Source organism: Mesoplodon bidens, assembly GCF_964165515.1.
Source record: "Mesoplodon bidens genome assembly, chromosome: 5".
Classification (NCBI taxonomy): Eukaryota; Metazoa; Chordata; class Mammalia; order Artiodactyla; family Ziphiidae; genus Mesoplodon; species Mesoplodon bidens.
The window spans coordinates 138193713-138216137 of record NC_138161.1 but is presented as its reverse complement, the minus strand read 5'-3'; the positions used below and the strand labels follow the sequence as shown (position 1 = coordinate 138216137).

The following is a 22425-nucleotide window of genomic DNA, read 5'->3' as shown; positions in this document are numbered from 1 at the left end:
CTCATGGCTGAAACACAAAAATCTGCAAACAGCATTTAACCGTTAGATATCATGACATTTTTTATTTGCTACGAATTATTTTCATAACCATGAGTTTTCAACCTTTACAGTTCTTTTGTCTTAAATGATAGTTGATTTGTAAGATCTACTCAGTATGTAAAATAAATTTTAGAAGGAAGAGTACTTTAGGGGATGGGAGGTGGTGCATGACACTTACAACATTAATGTGGTACACTGGGAATATTGTTTCGCTCCAAAGCTGATCTAGGAATATTAAATCAGCGTCGTGAGTCTAAAAAAGATAGAAAAGCAGCCTGATTCATACAAATCCTATTTTGTTAATGAATTTGTTCACTTGCATAAGTTTTATAAAATTTCATAAAAATATCATGGAAATAAGAGCAGGTGGTGGAGCCATGGGAGAAAGCTGTGAGACAGATTGAGTTCAGCAGGAATTTAATAATTACTATTAGTAATTAGAACAGCATATATCTAGCACAGTACTAAGGACTTAATATAGTTTATCTCACTTAATCTTCAGATTAGCATTATGAGGTGTAAGTAGCATTACCTCCATTTTATAGATGTGGAAAATGGATTCATAGACGTTAAGTGACATCTGCAAAGTCACAAAACTATTAAGTGATGGAACCATCATTCCCATAAAGAGCATGTCTGATTCTAAAACTCCTAACTACGGTGCTTTACTACCTTTCACTATTCTGTACTGTTGGTCATAAAAAGGCTTCAACATAGATTATTAAGAGAATCACTTAGGAAAATCTGAGTATAAGGCACAGAAGCTTACCCAAATTAGCTCAAAGAAAAAGGGAGGGACATTAGGAAGTTCCTGGGAAGCTCCTTGGAGTATAATTACAAGAATTTCAGTATGGCCAGTGAGAGCTAGAAAGTTGTCAGGCATTTATGTAGGAGCTGCATCCTAAGTGGAGATCAGGTTTCTTACTATAATAGACTAGATACAGTTTGCATAGAATTATTTTTGAAAAGACTTTAATTTCTTATAAAATGAACTAAAATAATGGGTGGTTTGTTTGTTTTTGGTTGACCACCACATAAAATAGCTGGCTTGCGTTTAGCACCACGGTGAATGAAAAATACATACTGTATCTTTAAAGTGTAGACTTCTCAACACAGCAGTAGATACTGCAGGAGGCACATAGGATTGAGACCCACTGATTCCTTTCCCCCTACTCATGTGCTCATTGTGCTCCTTGAGTGTAAGTGCTCACTGTTTAAATAGTCTTTTTCTTCTTTCCCTTTTATTTTGTAAAGTGAATAGTTAATGTTTTCTCTCTATTTTTCGCTCTAATTTTTTTTTTTTTTTTTTTTTTTTTTGGCTGCATTGGGTTCTCGTTGCTGCGCGCAGACCTGTCTGGTTGTGGCGAGCGGGGGCCACTCCTCGCTGCGATGTGCAGGTCTCTCACTGCAGGGGCCTCTTGTTGCAGAGCACAGGTTCTAGGCACGCGGGCTTCAGTAGTTGTGGCTCGCGGGCTCTAGAGCGCAGACTCAGTAGTTGTGGTGCACGGCCCCAGCCGCTCCGAGGCATGTGGGATCTTCCCAGACCAGGGCCCGAACCCGTGTCCCCTGCATTGGCAGGCAGACTCCCAGCCACTGTGCCACCAGGGAAGCCCCTGCTCTAATTTTAATAACTATTCACTTTGCAAAATGAAGGGGAAAGAAAAAAAACGTTGTTTAATGATGAGATTCCATGGTATTCTTTTTGTATGTCTTATGAGACTAACATGTCTCTCCCTTCTGCTTCTCTCTATAAATCCACCCTAATTTCTTGTTGATAGCTAAAAAATGCCACATCTGTCTTTGAGCCTACTTGAGCATACGGCCGGCCCCCTCACCCTCTTAAGGTCTGACTCAGTTCTCTGCCACAACTTAGAAAATTTGGCAGACTTGGGTCAGATGCCCACTGCAGTCTAATTTGATATGATTGGGGATTAAAGTTTTGGGGCGTTGTCCCCTAAGAAAGGGATTTAGGTAGAGGAAATGATTGGTATTTCTACTTCAGAGATGTTTGATTTCCTAGCTATAATTGGCATTTGTACCCAAAAGAGTTGCTAAATTATTGTTGTCTGAGGATCTTCAACTGTGACATGAGAACTTCAGTATATAGGATTCCCTTCAGTTCTAAAGTTCTAGGGAAGTAACATGTAGAAACATAATTTAGCCTTCAGATGAAAGGATTCCATAGTAGTAAGATGGGTTTTATACCAAAACAGTGCAAAAATTGCTAAGAACACTAACCTCTTACCTTGAATTGTTTCCCAGATGCTTTATTATTGCTGTGAATGCTAATTGTTTTCAGTTTTCTTTTCAAACATTCAAGACAATGTTAATAATATCTCATGAGTGTGTTTTGCGACACTTTTCTTTTCCTTTTCTTTTTGTTTTGTTTTGCAGCGTTCCTCTGTGGCTTGAACTACTCAACCCACTCTAATCTGCCTTCAAACCCCACAGTGGGTTGGAGGGAGAGCGTAGACAGCTCTCACTAATGTTACGCATGACAGACACTGTGTTAAGTCTAGTGGACATTTTTTAGTCCTCCTCTTACATGGTCTTTCAGCAACTTTTGATACTGTTGACTGCTCCCTCTTTTTCAAAGCATTTTCTTCCTTAAGTTTGTGGTCCTGGTTATCATCCTATTTTGCTTGGTGTTCTTTCTCTGTATTCTTTGCCATGTAAACGAGGTTAATATGAGTTGTGTCGGTGCCCCTTCCTATAAATCTTCTTTCGGCTTAGGTCATCTGCAGCCATGCTTTTAGCTGTTTGGTCCTGGAACTCACAATAACTTCAAGTATTTTTCCTTTCTTTATTTTTTAGGTACTATGATAAAAAGTATGCCTTCATATAAGACTGATTAAGCCAAATCTCTCATATGGAGAAGTTGGTGCTCTCATTAATTAAGGGTGTTCGTCTCACACAACTTGTACAAGCAGTAAATCCAGATGCAATATCAATCACATCCTTTTGATGTAATTACTTAGTTACTAAGTCTTTTTACCAACAAGCTTATCTTGAATTTCTGGATCCTGCCATAAGTTATTGATTGTTTTATAGGTTGTGTTTTTTTTGGTGTGTGTGGGCTGGTAATATGGCCTCTGCCCTTGTTCAAAACAAGCAAGCATTTAAAAAAATCCAAAGATTATAGCTAATAATGCATAAATCAAGGGGTTTTTTTACCTGCTCAATTAAGACATAATGAGTATAAAGGTATCTTAAAAACTTCATTTGTAAATTTATAAACATGAAATAATAAAGGAATGAGCCATTCTAGATCATAATAAATATTTCTTTAAAGAGAAAACAAATCCATCCATAAACAGAAGGTATTAAGTAAAACCTTTGTTTTTTCATCAGATAGGCAGTTGTGTCCAAAATGATTTATAGAATTAATTACTGTATATAAAAGCATCCATCAGAAATCTAGAAGTTTCCTTCATATGAAGAAAAATTTTCATCTGTTGAAATATACTTGAGTTCTGTGGAATGGTGGTTAAAATTTAATTTAATGGTCGTTTAAATTAATTAATGTTGATAAAACAAAAAAAATGTTTAGACTCAGGAAGTTTTTAAGTGCGTGCATTGTGTTTTGCCCAAATACCTATATTCATTTGAATTTCCCAAATTGTATGCAGAAATTCACATGTCTTCTAAATGGTACCAAGACTATACATTACTATAAAATTAAAATAATCACAGAATTTTCTATGTGAAATTTTTGTAGCAGTAACTGAAATAAAGTTAGAATATAAACCTTCAGACAGTAATAAGTTCCTAGATATGCTGCCTAATACAGATTAATGTGATATAATTGCTTATATCAACCTAATATAATTAGTGGTATTAAATATATATAGAATAATACCTTTTAAGTATTTGATTTATTTTTAAATTTTGTCACTACTTTGTCACTGAACCTCCCCTAGGAGGTTGGATAATAAGAAAGCTGTTGTGGACCGAATCACATTGCATGTTTATCACCAAATATAGTTCCATGCCAGCATCTTACAGTTACCTCTTTGTAAGTACTGTCCCTGTTTTTTTTTAGTTGCCTTACGATTTTCTCTTTATTTATTTATTTTTCTTTTATTTTTCTTTTTATCTTTCTCTTTATATTTTGTTTTCATCAGTTTTACTATGCTGCACCTACGTGTGATTTTCTTTTTATCCTACTTGGGTGTTCCTAGGGGCTCTTGATGACTGTGCCTTGATGTCTTTCCTCAGTTTAGGAAAATTCCAGGCAATTATCTCTTCAGCTTTTTTTTTTCCCCTGTTCGTTCTTTCTCCTCTCTTCTGGGACTTCAGTTACATGAGTAATAGACCATTTTACTATGTCTCATATGTCTCTTATACTCCCTCCCTCTCTGACTAACCTATCTCCTATTTCACCAATCCTCTTTTCAGCTGTGGCTAATCTGTTAAATACATGTTCATTTTGGTTATTTTATTGTTTAATTCTAAATTTTTCATTTGACATATTTTATACTTTACAGGTATTTGCTGAGTTTTTCATTTTGTTCTCTATTTCAAAAAAAGAAAAATCTGTCTGTTAACTCCAACATCTGTGTCTCCTGGGAATCTGCTGCTCTTTGTCAGTTTTTGATTTTTTGGTTTTTGTGTTTGTGGGGGGTGGGTTGCTGTGTGGTCTTAGGGCATGCTTTGTAATTTTTGATGGAATGCTGGACATTGAAATATGAACTATTTTAGAGATAACTTGAAACTCTGGATGATATTTTTTTCTTCCTCCAGGAAAGATTTACTTTAGCTTTTGGCATGTGGTTAGGCTGGAGGCCGATCACTTTAATCCAGTTAGGGATTTGGCTGATTCTAGGCTAAGTTTTACTCTTTGTAAAGGCTGATCTATGTTGTTCACCCTTTGTACTCAAGCATAGGCCTTCAAAGGTTCCTACAGAAAGCCTGGGTGTTTATGAGAGCCCCTCTATCTTGCTGGGCCCTGGGCTCCCATTTTTATCATGCCCAGTGTGAGATTGTGGAAAGTTTTGAGTAAGCTTTCCAGCCTCTCAAGCCACTGCTGAAGTTAGGGAGTCCTTTTCAATAAGCTTCTTTGGATGCTCTACCGGCAACTTCTGTTTATATCTCATTGGCCAGAACTGTATCTTATGGCTATCCTTAGCCACTATCCCTGGCTTCAAGGGAAACTAGGAAATGTTTTGCTGAACTCTCCTCCCTACCCCACAAATAAACTTGTTTTGCTACAATCTAAATCTATAAAATGGTGACAAATGCAAGTAAAACTGAACTGTCAGGTGAACATAGTAAGGAATACTAAATTTTTCTTAAATGTTTTCAAATTTGGGTTTCTAACACTAAAAAGTAGCTTCAAATAATTTTTAAAACTTCTTGTTCATTTTTCTTTATTAGAAAGCAAAACACAATGGTAGTAGAAACTTACAAAATCTAGATGAACAAAAGAAAACAATTTGAAATCCTACCAACCAAAGATAAGTTCTATCAATGTTTTGGTAGATAGCCTTGTAGTAATTTTATATAGTAATATATATAGTATGTTTTATTTTTATAAATTAATATTGTATTATACACCCTCTTTTGTGACTTGTTCCTTCTACTAAGTATCATGTATATATTTCCATGTTAAAGTATATAATGAGGTAGTGTTTTATAGTTTAGAAATTATAATTTCCTTAATTTAACTCGTAATGCTTTTTAATTTTAGTGTTCCACCCTTATAGTATGTGTCTTGTGTCTGCTTGTTCTCTCCCCACTCTTTTCTTGACCAGGTTAATACGTAATTACGTTATTGTTGACTAATGCCAATGGGATGTTCTGTTTAACAGCCAGGGGGAGTAATGAACATATTAGGTAGGCTCTGACTCTGATAATGATTCCTGGTAGAACCCCATTAAATACCTTCTGATTTCTAGTCTTGAGTTGATACAGTGCTGTGATTTTTAATTGTGAATGAAATTATTATACTTTTTTCCTACTCTATATTAAGTTTATATTGTTTTAAAAATAGATTAGATCCTAGACATTTTCTGAGAAACAGTTGGGAGTGCCTTGTTAGTGTACGGTTTCTACCATAAAATACATACATGTTAAAATGGTACAACTGCTTTGAGATGTAAATGTTGGTGCAGTTGGCTAGGCTCGCTCATTTGTCAAGTGACACAGATGCTGGTGTGACAGCAAATATGATTCAGAATTCTGGTTGAGTAATATTATAAATTACTACATATCATGAACCTTCTTGAGGTCACTCTTGAATAGTAGGGGTTGTGAATATTAAATGCTGGACTAATGAAAGACCTATTTTATAAATTATGTATGGTTTTATAAATATTTGTGTCTAGATTTTTAGTGGAAGGTTGGCTAGATATAGTTCCAATTCCACCTAACTGCTAATTTTATGACAGCTATTACCTTCGTTTTTTAGAGCTTAGCTTTCTCATGCAGACTTTTGTGTTGAGATCCATCAGTGTTTATTGCTCATCTATCTAACCCTGAGATTTGTAGTTAGTGGACCTCAGACTCACTCTTGTATAAAATATGCCCATTAAAAATAGGCTGATTCAGGTTAGATTTCTGTGTATGTCTGAAAGGGGTTGTTCCAAAGAGGAACAGTGACTAGATAATAAACTTTCCTATCTCTGATGAAATAACTTATATCAGTAGTCCCTGGATATCACACCCCTGAAATCTCCACTTGGCAGTGTGGCAGTTTGTCTTGTCAGCTGGGTGGAGGTAATCCAACACTGATTCTTAACCAGTTCAGAATTGCTCATAACCAGTTTAGAATTGCTCATCACCAGTGGCAGGGTAGAAATATCAAGCTCTAGATTATATTGTTCCTAAGCCTTTGTTTCTTGAGAAGTTGATAGTTTGCTTTAAACTTATACCACTGAATTTTTTAAAATCCATTTATTAATGGCTGTTTAAGAAAGTAGTCCTTTATTTTCATTTTCAGTATCCCATTTTTTCATCGTGCTCTTGGCCATATATTGTTATCTTTTATTTATTGTCTGCCCAACTAGATTGCGAGTTCTTATAAGCAGTGACTTTGTTTTATACTTCTTTGGATTCCTACCCACTCCCACAGTGCCTCCTAAAATGTAGTAGATATTCCATACATCTTAATTATTTGAGAAAAGTAAGTGTTGGCAAATTGAATCTTACTAGCTTTAACTTAGTTTTATTGTTTTAGAATTGTATGATTTCTCTGTCTTTTAATGATACTGTCTCTATACTTATTATCTTCTCTGGAAAAAGCATTCTACATCTTGTAATTTGCTAAATTCAAAATTTCCTAAAACATAAGTTTTATCTTTCTTTTTGATTCATGATAATTGAGATAAATATTTGTTGAACTGGGCATAAAATTCTTAAATTTAATACCACGTGTGATAGAAGCATTTGACTGCTTATTTTTCAGATTTTGATCTACATTGTTGGTTATTAGTCATTTAACAAGTATTTAATGGAGACAAAGCCATGTGCTAAGGATCACTAGTATTTAGTTAGTGAATAACTAAATATTATGGCTACCATTTGAAAAAGTACATACCTTTAATTAATATTTTATCTGTAAAATAGACTTCTCAGTTTGTAATTTTTTTTTCATTATAGGGTAAAGTTCACCTTGAATTAAAACTGAATGAACTGATCACAGAAAATGGAACTGTGTGCCAGCAGCTTGTTGTACAGTAAGCATATTTCTTTTACCAAAGTCAACTAGATATAATTCTCCATTTTGTATTCTTTGAATTTTAAGCCAACTCCTTATTTTAAATACTTTAGACATTTTTTTCAGAAATGAACTCTGCTATGCCATTCCTTTATTAATTTGTTTTCCACTTTATTTTCTCACATCTAGTCTACTCAGATTACATATGATAAGTCATTAATTCATTCAACCAGTATTTATGTAATGTATGTTACATGATAGATATAGGATCACAGATAAACGTGTCTAACCACCTAGCAGCAACGAGTCGGAAAAGCTTCCCAGTAGAGGGCCTCTAGAAACTCTAGATATAACACAGCAGAGCATTAGGGACCTTGGGGCTAAAACTAAATGTGTACCTTGAGATTACCAGTATTGATTCTCACCTACTTTGAACTCCTTTTTTCCCCCTTTCTCTCCACTTATTTTTATCACCCCGACTCTAATCTTCTAACTGTTCTGGAAATCTGTTTCAGCCCAATCCTCCACCTTTTCCCTCTCACCCAAACCTTTCCTCTGTGTTGTCAACAAACAATGGGATGTCCCTGACTTCTGAATGTTTTCTCTCTTTGTCTTAACTGATACGTGAATATCCCCTGAAGTACTGTTTCCTCTACTGCCTTCTCAGTGTGAGGCTATGTATTCTACCAATACCCATATGCCTTAGAGCCAGGGAGTAGGGTCAGTATTGCTCTCCTACTTCTGCTCCAGACTCTAATTTATTCTCCTAATTATGAACACCCCAGATCCTTTGAGGTATTCTCTCTCTCTATAAATATACATATTGATATTTACATGCTTATATATATACATAAAATACTATATATAATATTACTCAATTTTTTCTGAACTCTTTTAAAGAAGGTTGCACATACTATGATCCTTAATGTATCTGCGTGTATTTCCTAAGAAAAGGGATATTCTCTTAAATATAATATTTAAATGTACTTTAGTACAGTTATCAAATTCAGGAAATTTAACATTGTTACAATAAAAGTATAATCTGTAGTTTTTATATTTCAATACTTTAATCTACAGTTACAATATTTCACTTTTGTCAACTGTTCCAATAATGTCCTTTAAGACACTTTTTTTCTCTCCAAGAAAGGATACAGTTCAAGATTATGTATTATATTCAGTTGCCATGTCTCTAATCTCCTTAACCTGTACTTTTAGCTATTCTTTGTCTTTCATGGTAGTGAGATTTTTGAAGAACACAGGCCAGTTGTTTTTTCACATGTTCCTCAATTTGGATTTACCTACTAAAAACAGGATTTGTTTACAATTTTTCCCCCTAGACTGAGAGTATATAGTGAAAGTATTTGGACTACTCTCTGCCCTGCTCAGTTCAGTTATGCTGTACATTTGAAATACAGTTAATTAGATTGATTTGGTTTGCATTTAGTTTAATGTTGTTTTCCCCCATCCTTGTTGGTTTACTTTTATTTTACTGAATATGTAGACTATCAGGATGACTTCAAAAGTCAGAACTATACCAAAAGGCATTACTCAGAGATGTGTTCAGTCCCCTCTCTTTTTATCCAGCTCTAGGCAACCATGATCTGTTTTCTCTCCTTATAGTTTTCATCTTTTCCAAAATATCATATGAACAAATCTATATAATATATAGTCTCTTGTGTCTTTTACTTAGCATGCTTTTGAGATTCATCCACATTATGTATCAGGAGCTCATCCTTTTTTAGTTACTATTTTCTTTGTTCCTTGCCATAACTTGGTAGATACTGTTGTCCTCGTTTTACAGATGACAAAACGATGCACAGATGGGTTAAATAAGCCCAGGTTCGTACAGGGAGAGTAGAGCCTGGATTTGAACTCTGGCAGTTTGATTTTTTTTTTTTTTTAATTTTGAGACAGTCATAGATTTGCAAGAAATTGCAAAGTGCAGAGATTCTTCACTTAGTTTCCTTCAGTGGTTACATCTTACATAACTATAAATACAGTATAAAAACCGGAAAATTGACATTGTATAGTGACAGGGTATCATTTTATCACATGTGTAGATTTGTGTAACCACCACCACAATCAAGATACAAAACTATTTTATCACTGTAAATATTTCCCTCATGCTACCCCTTTATAGTCACACCCACTCCTTTCCCATCCCCATCCCTAATCTTTTGCAACTTCTAATCTGTCTCCGTATCTAAAATTTTGTCATTTCAAAAGTCTTATGTAAATGGACTCTTAATAGTTTGTGACTTTTTTTTTTTTTTTTGCGGTACACGGGTCTCTCACTGTTGTGGCCTCTCCCATTGCGGAGCACAGGCTCCGGACGCACAGGCTCAGCGGCCATGGCTCACGGGCCCAGCCGCTCCAGGGCATGTGGGATCTTCCCGGACCGGGGCACGAACCCGTGTCCCCTGCATCGGCAGGCGGACTCTCAACCACTGCGCCACCAGGGAAGCCCTGTGACTTTTTGAGATTGGCTTTTTTTTCACTCAGATCCAGCCAGTTGTGCACAAGTTTCTTAAAGATTGAATACAGTTGCGTCACTTTTTAAAATCTGTTTTGCCAATTTCTGTCTTTTATTTAGTGAATTTATACATTTACTTATAATATAATTATGGATATGTTAGGCTTAAGTCCACCATCTTATTTTTTGTTTTCTGTCCCCTCTGTTTTCTTTTTCCTGTGGGTTACTTGAACATTGTTTAGAATTACATTTTGATTTATCTATAGTGTTTTTTTAATCTATAGTGTATCTCTTTGTATAGTTTTTTTAGTGGTTGCTTTAGGTATTACATTGTACATGTGTAACTTATAGTCTACTGGTGTTGACATTTTAGCGGTTAGAATAAAATGTAGAAACCTTACCTTTTAATCCTCCACCATTTGTAATATAATTGTGTTAATTATTTCCTGTGCAACAGTGAAAACCACATCAAAGTGTTATAATTTTTCTTTCAGTTATTAACACAGTTTAGAAAAGAAGAGAATTCTAGGTCTATTGTATTTACTCATATTTTTGCTCTTTCCATGTTCTTTCCTTCCTGTCATTTCAGGATCCCTTCTTTTATCACTGTCTTTATGTGTAGAGAATTTCCTCTTACCACTGTTTTTAGGATAGGTCTACTGGTGACACATTCTTTTAGTTTTTCTTCATCTGAGAATGTCTTGATTTTTTTCTTGATTCCTGAAGGATATTTTCACTGGATATAGAATTCTTGGTTGATAGTCCTTTTTTTTTTTTTTTCAGCACATGAAAAATGTACCACTTCCTCTGGCCTCCATGTTTTTTTTGTGTGTGTGTGTGGTACGCAGGCCTCTCACTGTTGTGGCCTCTGCCGTTGCGGAGCACAGGCTCCGGACGCGCAGGCTCAGCGGCCATGGCTCACGGGCCTAGCCGCTCCACGGCATGTGGGATCTTCCCGGACCGGGGCACGAACCCATGTCCCCTGCATTGGCAGGCGGACTCTCAACCACTGCGCCACCAGGGAAGCCCAAGCCTCCATCATTTTTGATGAGAAATCCACTATCATTCAAAGTGTTTTTCCTATGCAGGTTTTCCTGTTTCTCTCTGGATGCTTTCAGGATTTTTTTCTTTGTCTTTAGTTTTCTAAGTGTTTTAGTTTGACTATAGATTTGTTTGGGTTTATCATGTTTGATGTTGGCTCAGCTTGAATCTATATGCTTATGTCTTTTGCCATATTGGGAAACTTTTAGCCATTATTTCTTGTTAAATTTATCAGCCCTGCCAGCTTTCTCTCCTCCCCTTTTGAGACTCCAGTGGCATGAATGTTAGATCTGTTATTGTCCCACACATCCCTGAGGCTCTGCCCTTCTTTTTTCTGGTCTATTTTCCCTCCGTTGTTCGTATTGGGTTATTTCTGTTGTTCTGTCTTTAAAAGCTCACTGGTTTTTTCCTCTGTCCTCTCCATTCTACTGTTAAACTCAAGTATTGAATTATTTTTATTTTGGTGTTTTTTTTTTTTTTTTTTTTGCGGTATGTGGGCCTCTCACTGTTGTGGCCTCTCCCGTTGCGGAGCACAGGCTCCGGACGCACAGGCCCAGCGGCCATGGCTCACGGGCCCAGCCGCTCCGTGGCATGTGGGATCTTCCCAGACCGGGGCACGAACCCGTTTCCCCTGCATCGGCAGGCAGGTGGACTCTCAACCACTGTGCCACCAGGGAAGCCCAGGTTATTATATTTTTAAGTCCTAAAATTTCCATTTGGTTCTTCTTTATATCTTTATTTCCTTGGTGAGACTTACTATTTTTTTTGCTGAAACTTTCTATTTTTTCATTTATTTCAAACATGTTCATAATTGCTCATGGAATCATTTTTATAGTGGCTGCTTTCACGTTTTTGTCAGATAAGTCCAACATCCATGTTACCTCAGTCTTGTCATCTGCCAGTTGTCTTTTCTCATTTAAGTTGGAGATTGTCTGGTTTTTCATATGTGGAATGGTTTTCAGTTCTATCCTGGACATTTTGGGTATTATATAATGAGACTCTAGATCTTGTTTAAATCTTCTCTTTGAGCCAGGCTCCTCTGACCCTCTGCTGGTGGGGGAAGAGGAGTCCCAGTTTCATTACTGTCAGGTAGAGGTAGAAGTCTAGGTTCCTGACCCAGCCACTCCCGATAACCCTGGGGGAAGAGTCAGAAGTGTTCCTTGTTACTGCTGAACGAAAGTCATAGTTCACGCTCCCCTTAATTCCTTCCTGTTACCACTTTGGTGGGACAGGGAGGAGTGCCTTACTACTGCTCCGCGTGGCCTCCACTGACACCCTGGTCGGGGGGAGTTAGTTACCCCTAGAAAGCGGTGAAAGTCTTGCCTTCCCACTCAGCATTCTCTGACACCACCCTGGCGTGGAGGGAGAGGAGTGCCTCGTTGGTGCTGGCTGGTGATGGAAATCCAGGCTCCTCGTGTGGTCCCTACTGACTCCATGGGAAGAAGGGGCTCATTACAACCTGTCAGAGGTACAAGTCTAGGCTCTCCCCTCAACTGCTGGCCTTTGTTGATGGGGGGTGAGGGTGGATCCACAGTGTTTCTCATGGTGTTTGATTGGAGTAGATGGTTGTTGTCTAAAAATGGTTTCTATCTTGCTAAGCTGCCCAGTTCCTGGTCCTTTGGCTAGAGAAAGCTGGCTTTTCTTAGGGCATTTTGTTGTCTGCTCCCATTGGTGGGTGTTTCTGGGTTGGTAGCTTCTCTAGCCCTCAGTCTGGGATATATAAAGTGTAAGAAAACCCAGGGAATTCACTGCTGGGTTCCAATTTCCTTGGGTCCCCAGATCTCTAATTGGCTTGCCTTCTTCTCTTCACCTTTCAGTTTTCTTATGTTTGTTTAACATCTAGGGTTTTTAGCAATGCTTAATGGGAAGAAGAAGGAGGTATGCATGTACTTCATCTTGTCCTAGAACTGGAAACCAGTCCATTTCTTTTTACTTACAAATAGTGTTCCTTTGTATGGAATTTGTTTACCCATTCACCAGTTGATGGATATTTGAATTGTTTCCCATTTGAGGCTATTATAAAGAAAACTGCTGTAAATGTTCACAAACAGGTCTGTATGTGGACATACGCTGATCTGCATTCTTTTCTTCCTTCTCTTTTTCACTTAAGCCTCCACTGTCCATATTCACTGTCCATACAGCAACAGAACTCCAGTAGTAGTTTTGTGGAACTTATTGCTGATTTCTCAACTTTAGAGGTATTTGAAGTTTGTGGTATTTTCGTTTTTTCAGTAATGCTCAAGGCATGGTTTTATGTATTGTTCTCTTTGTACTCCTTGCTGAACTACAGTTTTGGGGAGTAGTGTGTGGAAAGGTTCATATCCCAGCAGTTGCTATTATTCTCCAGACCTGGAAACTCCCCACTGTAGCATTTCCTGAACTTGAGTAAGACCTCCATCCGCTAATCTCTACCACATTCTTACCTGCTCCTATTTTTACTTTCTTCTAGGTCTTTTTCTATAATCTGTCACTATAGTTATTTTCTTACAGTTTCCCTAAACTCCCCTGATCTTCTCTTCCTTTTATATTTATATCCCTTCTATATGAATGAACTCAACTTCTTCTGTGTTCAGTCTGCACCTGAATATTGCTGGAGAAAATCACACAGAAAGACTAATTTTACTTTAAATTCATGATCACAAACCTCACATGGATACTTACAACTATCACGGAGTTTTCCTGTGCTTCTCTAATACACCTATGAGATTCTGCATCACTACAGACTGCAAATTGGTCACATCTTCCTGAATCCAAATCTGCAAACCTGTATTGGCCTCCATCTTTTTGTCCTTATGTTTTAGTCGATGAGGTGCTCCTTTTCTTGTTGGGAGTGAATTCTTCCATCTGAACTCTGGATTCTTTCTCTTTCCCCTACAAAGGACTTTGCTCCTTTAGCTATCCCTTCTTCTGTTTCATCAGCTTTACTTGCTCTTTTAGATTGTTCTCACCAGCATGTAAACATGTTCTAGGATCTTCCATTCTAAAAGACATGCCTTCCCAGACCTCATCTCCAGCCCCCCTCCCAGCTACCATCCCCATTTCTCTGCTCTCCTTTGAATGCAGACTTCTCAAAGATTGTCTAATAGATATGGGTGTGTGTGTGTGTGTGTGTGTGTATACACTAGCTCTGAGTGTTCACTGAGAAGGCCTGCAAACAGTGTCATCCCAGTAGCAATGAGCATACTTAGCACCCATATCTTGATTTCTAAATACCATTCTCTAGTCAGCACTATGCACTAGATCTTTCTGTGATGATGAAAATGTTTATGTCTTAACTGTCCAATATGGTGGCCACGAGCTTTGTGTGGCTTATTAAAAACTTGAAATATGACTAGTGCAACTAAAGAGCTAAATTTTAAATTTTAATTAATTATAATTTAAATAGCTAAATGTGGCCAATGGCTACAGTATTAGAACTGCTCCAATAAAAAGAACGTGGAGGGGGTTTTTTTTGTTTTGTTTTGTCTTTTTAGCAGTGACTAGTTTCCGGGTTTGGGCAGAGAAAAATACAAGATGAGCCCAGAGCATCTATGGAATCAGAAAGTAAGGAATTGCTCAAAAAATAATGAGGGCATGTGGAAAGGATGTTGAAGTCAACTTGAAAGAGCTCCAAATAAGCAAATCTGGGACAATTTGATCATCAAAATAAATAATGATAATAATGGATTAAAACCTGTAGAATAAAATAAATATCCATGAGCCAATGCTGATGTAACAATTAAGTAAATACATGGGAGAGAAAGGACTGCTTTTCCTTATTGATGAATATAGGACAAGTGATGGAAATAGAAACATCACTATTAGCAAACACTACAATAATAATTAGTACAGGGACGAATCATCTAGAGATGCCAAGTAAGTGAGCATAAGTGTAATGACAAACAGCATATATGCATAGTCTCAAAGAATAACCCTATAAGATGTCAGATAGGTACCATCTTAACTGAGTGATCAAAGTTAATGTCACTGATAATGAGACATTCAGTACCTCCTGTTAATTTGCATTGAGAAGGATACCAAGACACATAACCTCAATGTAATCATGAACAGACATCAGACAAGTTCAATTTAAGGAATATTCTACAAAATAACTGGCCAGTACTGGCAAGATCATGGGGCAAAGCAGGAAAAGGAACTGTTTTAGGATGGAGGGGACTAAGGAGACATGACAGCTAAATACAACTTGTTATTTATTATTAACTAATATCATATCAATGTTAGTTTCCTGCTTCTATAATTCTACTCTGATTACACAAAATGTTAACATTGGGTGATGGGTATACAGGAACTCTGCATATTATTTAACAACTTTTTGGAAGTCAGAAATTATTTCAAAATAAAAAGTTTTTAAAAAATTGTCTACACCTTATGCCTTCAACCCAGATCATTTTTCTAGCTCCAGACTTACATGTCAGCCTACCTTCGATGTCTCACAGCGTTGCAAATTTAACACATTTAAAGCTGCAATATTGATTCTTGTATCTATCCAGCTCCTCCCCACAGCTCAAGCCAGAAATATGGGAGTCACTTAAAATCTTTTCTCCTCTCTCTCCCCCAAGATTGGATCTATTTCTTACTGATTCTATAAAAATTTTTCTTGAATTTTCTAATTTTTAATAATACTTACTGACATCTCCTTATTTCAGCGGCCATGGCTCACGGGCCCAGCTGCTCCGCAGCATGTGGGATCTTCCCGAACCGGGGCACGAGCCCATGTCCCCTGCATCGGCAGGCGGACTCTCAACCACTGCGCCACCAGAGAAGCCCCCTATCATCTCCTTATTTCAAACCACCAATCATTTCTTACCTTGACTATTTCAATAATCTTTTAGCTGGTCTTCCAGTCTGCAGTCCATTCTCTTTATAAGCAGCCCAGAGCAGTCTTCTGAAACATAAACTAGATCGTGGCAGTCCCCTGCTTAAACACTTAGTGATTTTTGCAATGCTTTTAGAATAAAATCCAATCTCCTTACCGTGGCCCGTAAGAACCAGTGACCCGGCCTGCCTCTTTGATTTCATTTTGTGGCGTGCTTCCTCTTCATATGCTTGCTGGCCTTCTCTCACTTCTTCAAACGTGACATTACTCTTCCAGCTCAGAGATGTACATTTGCCTTTCCTTTTGCCTGGAATGCCGTTATGCCCATTCTTCTTCTGGCTGGTTCATTCTTGTCCTTTAAGTTTCAACTTAAATATCACTTACTCTAAAATAGGGTACCCTGTTCTTTTGCTTCCATAGCACTTGCCAGTATTTCTAATTGTTATTATTTTTCATTTATTGCTTGTTTTCTCTTTCTTCAGGTAGACTGTGCTCCATGAGGGCAGGGGCCATGTTTGTCTTATTCACCTCATGGCCCCAGCATCTGGCACTTAATAGGCACTAAATAAATTTTAAGGCAACTAAATGACGAAAGGTAACACTGTCTTCTTAAAGGATGAAGAGAAAGCAGCTTGCCTAGAAAAAGTGAGGGTTTTTTTTTTTTTTTCCCCAGAAGGAAAGAATAGTATAGGCAGAAATATGGAGGCAAGAAACAGCATGGTGTTTGTGTGTGTGTATAATTAAAAGCAGTTTGATGTTGCCTAATATATGAACCTTGAGTCAGAGATTGGTCAGAAATTGGTAAATAGGCTGGAGCTAGATCTTAAGAGCCGCGTATGTACCATGTGACCTTATAGAACTTATATGAGCTTATGGAACTCTTGGAAGAGTGTAGACAATAGAGTGTGGACAACTTTGCATTTTAGGAAGATGAGATTTTTGACAGCAGTCAGTATAGAAGGTGACTTTGGAGGGTGTCAGGGTGATCCGAGTCAGAGGTGATGGCTTCTGTGCCAGAGCAACAGTTGCAGATGTGAGAAAGGAGGCCAGATGAAGTCATATTTAAGGAGTAGACTCACTGAAACTTACTGATTGATTAGATATAGAAAGTGAGGAGGAAGGAGAATTTAAGTGTGGCTCTAGATTTCTAGATCGTGTTGGTTGGTGGTGGTGGTATACACAATGAAGAGAAAATACTGGAAGAGAAGCTGCTTTAGTAAGAGATGGTAATGAGTTGAGTTTTAGCGGCTCTTGAACATCTAGGTAGGGATTTCCATCAGGCATTTAGATATAAAAATCTTTAACTCTGTGGTGAGAGCTCATATAGAAATGTATGGTTGATGGTGGTTGTGGCCATAAGAACAGATGTGGTAGAAATAGGCTTAAGGGAGGTTATGTAGCATAAAGAGAAGAGAGCAGTTGACTGAGAGCAAATCCAGCAGTAGACGTAGAAAACCATGTGAGGAAAACATGAAGGAGACAGATAGGTGACATGAGGGAAGTTAGGAGAGTGAGGGTCAAGGAAACCAAGAGAGAAGAGGGTTTCAAGGAGAGAGTGATCACGAATATTGCGTGCAGTTAAGAAGTCCAGTGAGAGGAGCCCTGAAAAATATGGAGAGCATTTGACACTCAGTGGACCTTAATGAGGAGACTTTCCATAGAATGACAAATGCAGAAAAAACTGGGTTTCAGTAGGGTGAGGAGTGAGTGGGGAGGTCAAGAAATTTGGAGAGAAAAACAAAAATTAGATAGGTACAGAGTGACTTGAAGTCCAGGCAGTGATCTTTTTGCGGTACGCGGGCCTCTCACTGTTGTGGCCTCTCCCGTTGCGGGGAACAGGCTCCAGACGCGCAGGCTCAGCGGCCATAGCTCACGGGCCCAGCCGCTTCTGCAGCATGTGGGATCTTCCCGGACCGGGGCACGAACCCGTGTCCCCTGCATTGGCAGGCGGACTCTCAACCACTGCGCCACCAGGGAAGCCCCTGGATACCTTTTATTTTCTGCTTCTTACCTTATTGTACTGGCCAGAACCTCCAGTACAATGTTGAATAGAAGTTGTGAGAGCAGACATCCTTGTCTTATTCCTTATCTTAGAGGGAAAACCTTCAGTTTTTTACCAGTAAGTACAATGTTAGCCATCCTTCATCAGGTTGAGAAACTTCCATTTTGTTCCTAGTTTGCTGAGAATTTTTATCAGGGATGGATATTCAAATGATCTTATGCTTTTTTTGTTTTCATCTGTTAATATGGTGAATCTTGTTGATTGATTTTTGAATGTTAAGCCAGCGTCCACTTGGTCGTGTTGTGTTAATATTGTCATGTATTGCTGGCTTTGATTTGCTGAAATTTTGTTAAGGATTTTTGCATCTCTGTTCATGAAGGATATTGGTCTGTACTTTTCTTTTCTTGTAATGTCTTTGTCTGGTTTTGCAATCAGGATATTAATGGTCTCTTTGAATGAATTGGGAAGTATTTTCTCTTCGATTTTCTGAGTTTCTATAGAATTGATGTAATTTATTTTTTATATGATTAATATATGAATTCACAAGTGAAGCCATCTGGGCCTGGAATGTTTTTGTTTTGTTTTTTGTTGGAAAGGTTTTTAACCAGGAATTCAATTTCTTTAATAGATACATAATTATTCAAAAAAAATTTTTTTAGTAATTTTGGTAGTTTGTATCTTTCAAGGAATTTGACCATTTAATCTGAGTTGTACAATTCTTTGTATAGAGTTGTTCAGTTATTCCTTTTTATCCCTTTAATATGTGTAGACTTCATGGTGATGTCCTAATGTTGGTAATTTGTGTCTTCACTCTTTTTTTCCTTATCAGTGTAGCTAGAGGCTTATCAATTTTAATGACCTTCTTAAAGAAATGGCTTTTGATTTTATTGTTTTTATATATTTTCTGTTTTCTCTTTTATTGATTTTCACTTTTATTATTTCTATTTATTTTGGGTTTAATTTGCTCTTCTTTTTAAAGTTTCTTTTGATTGATGCTGAGGTCAGTGATTGGAAATCTTTCTTCTTTCCTTAGTGCTATCCATTTTCATCTAAGTACTACTTTAGCTGGATCCCACAAATTTTGATATACTGAGTTTTCACTTTCATTCATTTAAAAATACTTCATAATTTTTCTTTTATTTTTTGACCCATGGGATTATTTAGAGGTAAGTTAATTTTGTTTCCAAATATTTGAGGATTTTCCAGATACCTTTTTGTCGCTGATTTCTAATTTAATTCCACTGTTGTCAACATATTTTGTATGGTCTGAATACTTTAAAGTTTACCAAAACTTATTTTTTTCCCCAAAATATAGTTTATGTTTTGTGTGCATTTGAAGAGTGTTTTCTGCTTTTGGTGGATACACTGTTTTTTATAAATGTTAATTATGTTAGGTTGGTTGACAGTATTGTTTAAACTTTCATTCTTAATTGCTTTATTGGGTGTTGAAATCACCAACTATTTGTGGATTTGTCAGTTTCTCCCTGCCGTTCTATCAGTTTTTGCTTCATTTGTTTTACAGCTATAATAGGAACTTAACATTTAGGATTTTTATGCCTGCTTGATAAATTGAACTCATTATTATAAAATAACCCTCTTTATTCTAATATTGGTAATATTCTTTATTGCAAAATCTACTTTGATATTAATATAGCCACTCTGGCTGCCTGGCTGGCTGGTTTACTTGCCTTCTTCCTTTTTTTCATGTTTCTAAATTTAATATTACAAGATTTTTAATCTAACTTTGATTTTATACTGGTATCTCTTTCCTCTAACATTGAAAATCTTAATCCCTAACTTTACATAAATACTTAACAATATAATTATTTATTTACCTTATCTTCGAAGATATAGACAATAGATTCAAAATAATAATACCAGTATTACCACTGATAATTAGGTTACTGAATGAAGTTTTAGAGGTCTTGCTGCTGTTTGTTCTAAGAATATAGAATATATCGCTAAGGATATAGAATCAAATACTGTGCTCTAGTCCTTTGAACTAATTCCCTTTTTTTTTTTTTTTTTTCTTTTTGCGGTATGCGGGCCTCTCACTGTTGTGGCCTCTCCCGTTGCGGAGCACAGGCTCCGGATGCGCAGGCCCAGCGGCCATGGCTCACGGGCCCAGCCGCTCCGCGGCATATGGGATCCTCCCAGACCGGGGCACGAACCCGTATCCCCTGCATCAGCAGGCGGACTCTCAACCACTGCGCCACCAGGGAGGCCCTAATTCCCTTTTTTTGTGTGTGGTTTCTCAGGTTTGTTTTTGTTTACTTTTTAAGGGCTATTTCTTAAGTTTAATCTTACTTTTGAAATGTAAAAGTTTTCTATGTTGCCAAGCTCAAAACTATATAAAAGTATCTTTGAACAAGTCCATTCCCAGTCCTCTACCCTACTAACTCCTATATTTAAAAGTTTTGGCCTTTCTTTCCAGTATTTTTACAAGTATAAGCAAACAAATATATGCACATGTATAAATAAAAATTAAAATATATTCGTGGGCTTCCCTGGTGGCGCAGTGCTTGGGAGTCCGCCTGCCAATGCAGGGGACTCAGGTTCGTGCCCCAGTCCGGGAGGATCCCACATGCCGCGGAGCGGCTGGGCCCGTGAGCCATGGCCGCTGAGCCTGTTGTGTCCGGAGCCTGTGTTCCGCAACAGGAGAGGCCACAACAGTGAGAGGCCCACGTACCGCAAAAAAAAAAAAAAAAATATATATATATATATATATATATATATATATATATTCGTGTTTCTCACTCCATTCTTACACTTATAGAGTTCTGTAACTTCCTCTTTTTTCAGTTAAGAATATATCCTGAAGATCACTCCATATCAGAGTAATTAGAGAATAGAGATTTACCTCATTCTTTTTGACAACTACATAAAATTCCATCCTATAGATACTGTAATTCATTCAGCTAGACCCTTGCTAATGGACATTTGGTTTGTTATTACCCATTAAATCAGCTTTCTTTTAATTAGTATGGTTTATATTTTTCCACTTTTTTTACTTTTAACTTAATTTTATCTTATATTTAAAGGAGTCTTAAAGTCAGTGTATAATTTTTTTGTCCTATCTGAAAATCTCTGCTTTTTAATTGGCATGCTTAGGCCATTTACATATCTATGTAAGGTGTCTGTTACTCTGTCTTCATGTTTACTAATCTTTTCTTCTGCCATATCTAATCTTCTGTTAATGCCACTCAGTGTGTTTTTCACGTCAAACCTTGTAGACTTTCAAAACTTAATGTCTTCTGTGTCTTTACCAAACATATGAAACATAGTTATAATAACTATTTTCATGTCCTTGTCTACTAATTCTATCAACTGTGTCATTTCTGGATCAGTTACTCCTGATTTGCTTTTCTTTTTCATCATGGGTTGTGTTTTCTTGATTCTTTGTGTTCCTGATTATTTTCTGTTGGTTGCTAGATATTGTGAAGTTGCTAGATATTTTTTTATTCCTATGAATATACTTGAAGACTTAGTTACTTGGAAATAGCTTGATTCATTTGTGGTTTGCTTATAAGCTTTGTTAGCTGGAACAAGAGTGGCCTTTAGTCTGGGACTAATATTTTCCCACTACTGAGGTAGCACCCATAGTTACCAGCTTTTTACTGTGGCCCATGTGATCTCTTGTTAGTCATTTGTGGGCTTCTGGAACTGTTCCCTCTGCTCTTTTCTAATGGTTCTTTCCCCAGCCTCAGATAGTTTCCTCACATGTATATGTTTATCAGCCCTCAGCTGGAGACTCCGGTTATGGGTGGGTCAGGGAGCCAGTTCTTTTGTAGCTCTCTGGAGGTTTCTTTCTCTCTGTGCAGCTGTCTTTCCTCCAGTACTGTGCCCTGGGAACTCTAGTCACTTTGGCCTTCCCCAGCTGACAGCCCTTTCTTTCTTCTCAGGGAGACCATCTAACAGTAGGCTGGGACAGTTAGAGGGCTCACTTTGTTTATTCCCCCCATCAGAGATCACTGTCCTGAGCTGCTGATACTACCCTTTTTTTTTTTTTTTTTAAGTGTTTGAGGTGGGAGGATATATCTGTTCCCTGTTACTCCCTGTACTACGTACTCCTGTATGTAGAAGTTAATATTTGTCTTTTAGTTAAAAAAAAAAAAATCCAAGGAAAACAATCAGATCATTCTGTATTATAAACAAGTCTGGACTAAACTTATTTTCCTTTGTAATTCCTAAAAAATGTGTCAATATCAAATACGTTATGTGTCATATATAAATAAAATACAAGATAATTTAGCATACTAAGTTTATTTTAACATTCATTTTCAGCTTATCCATGGTTTATGACGTGAAATTGCTTGATTTACCAATTAGAAGAATAGTTGTATCCTAGGTAATTAGGAAAATATTTCATAACATACGTAGCAGATAAAATGATCTGT

The 22425-nt window shown here is 37.2% G+C and overlaps 1 protein-coding gene across 3 annotated transcripts in view; it reads left to right on the top strand.

Annotated features, from left to right (window-relative positions):
- The window catches only part of RASA2 (RAS p21 protein activator 2), a gene marked incomplete at its 3' end in the record, with an annotated part of 120282 nt that overhangs the window by 40726 nt on the left and 57131 nt on the right, over positions 1-22425 (top strand). For all 3 annotated transcript variants that reach the window (XM_081235288.1, XM_081235287.1, XM_081235289.1), the window contains exon 5: positions 7639-7715. In XM_081235288.1, the coding sequence (XP_081091414.1) occupies positions 7639-7715 (77 nt within the window). The remainder of the gene's footprint in view (positions 1-7638; positions 7716-22425) is intronic.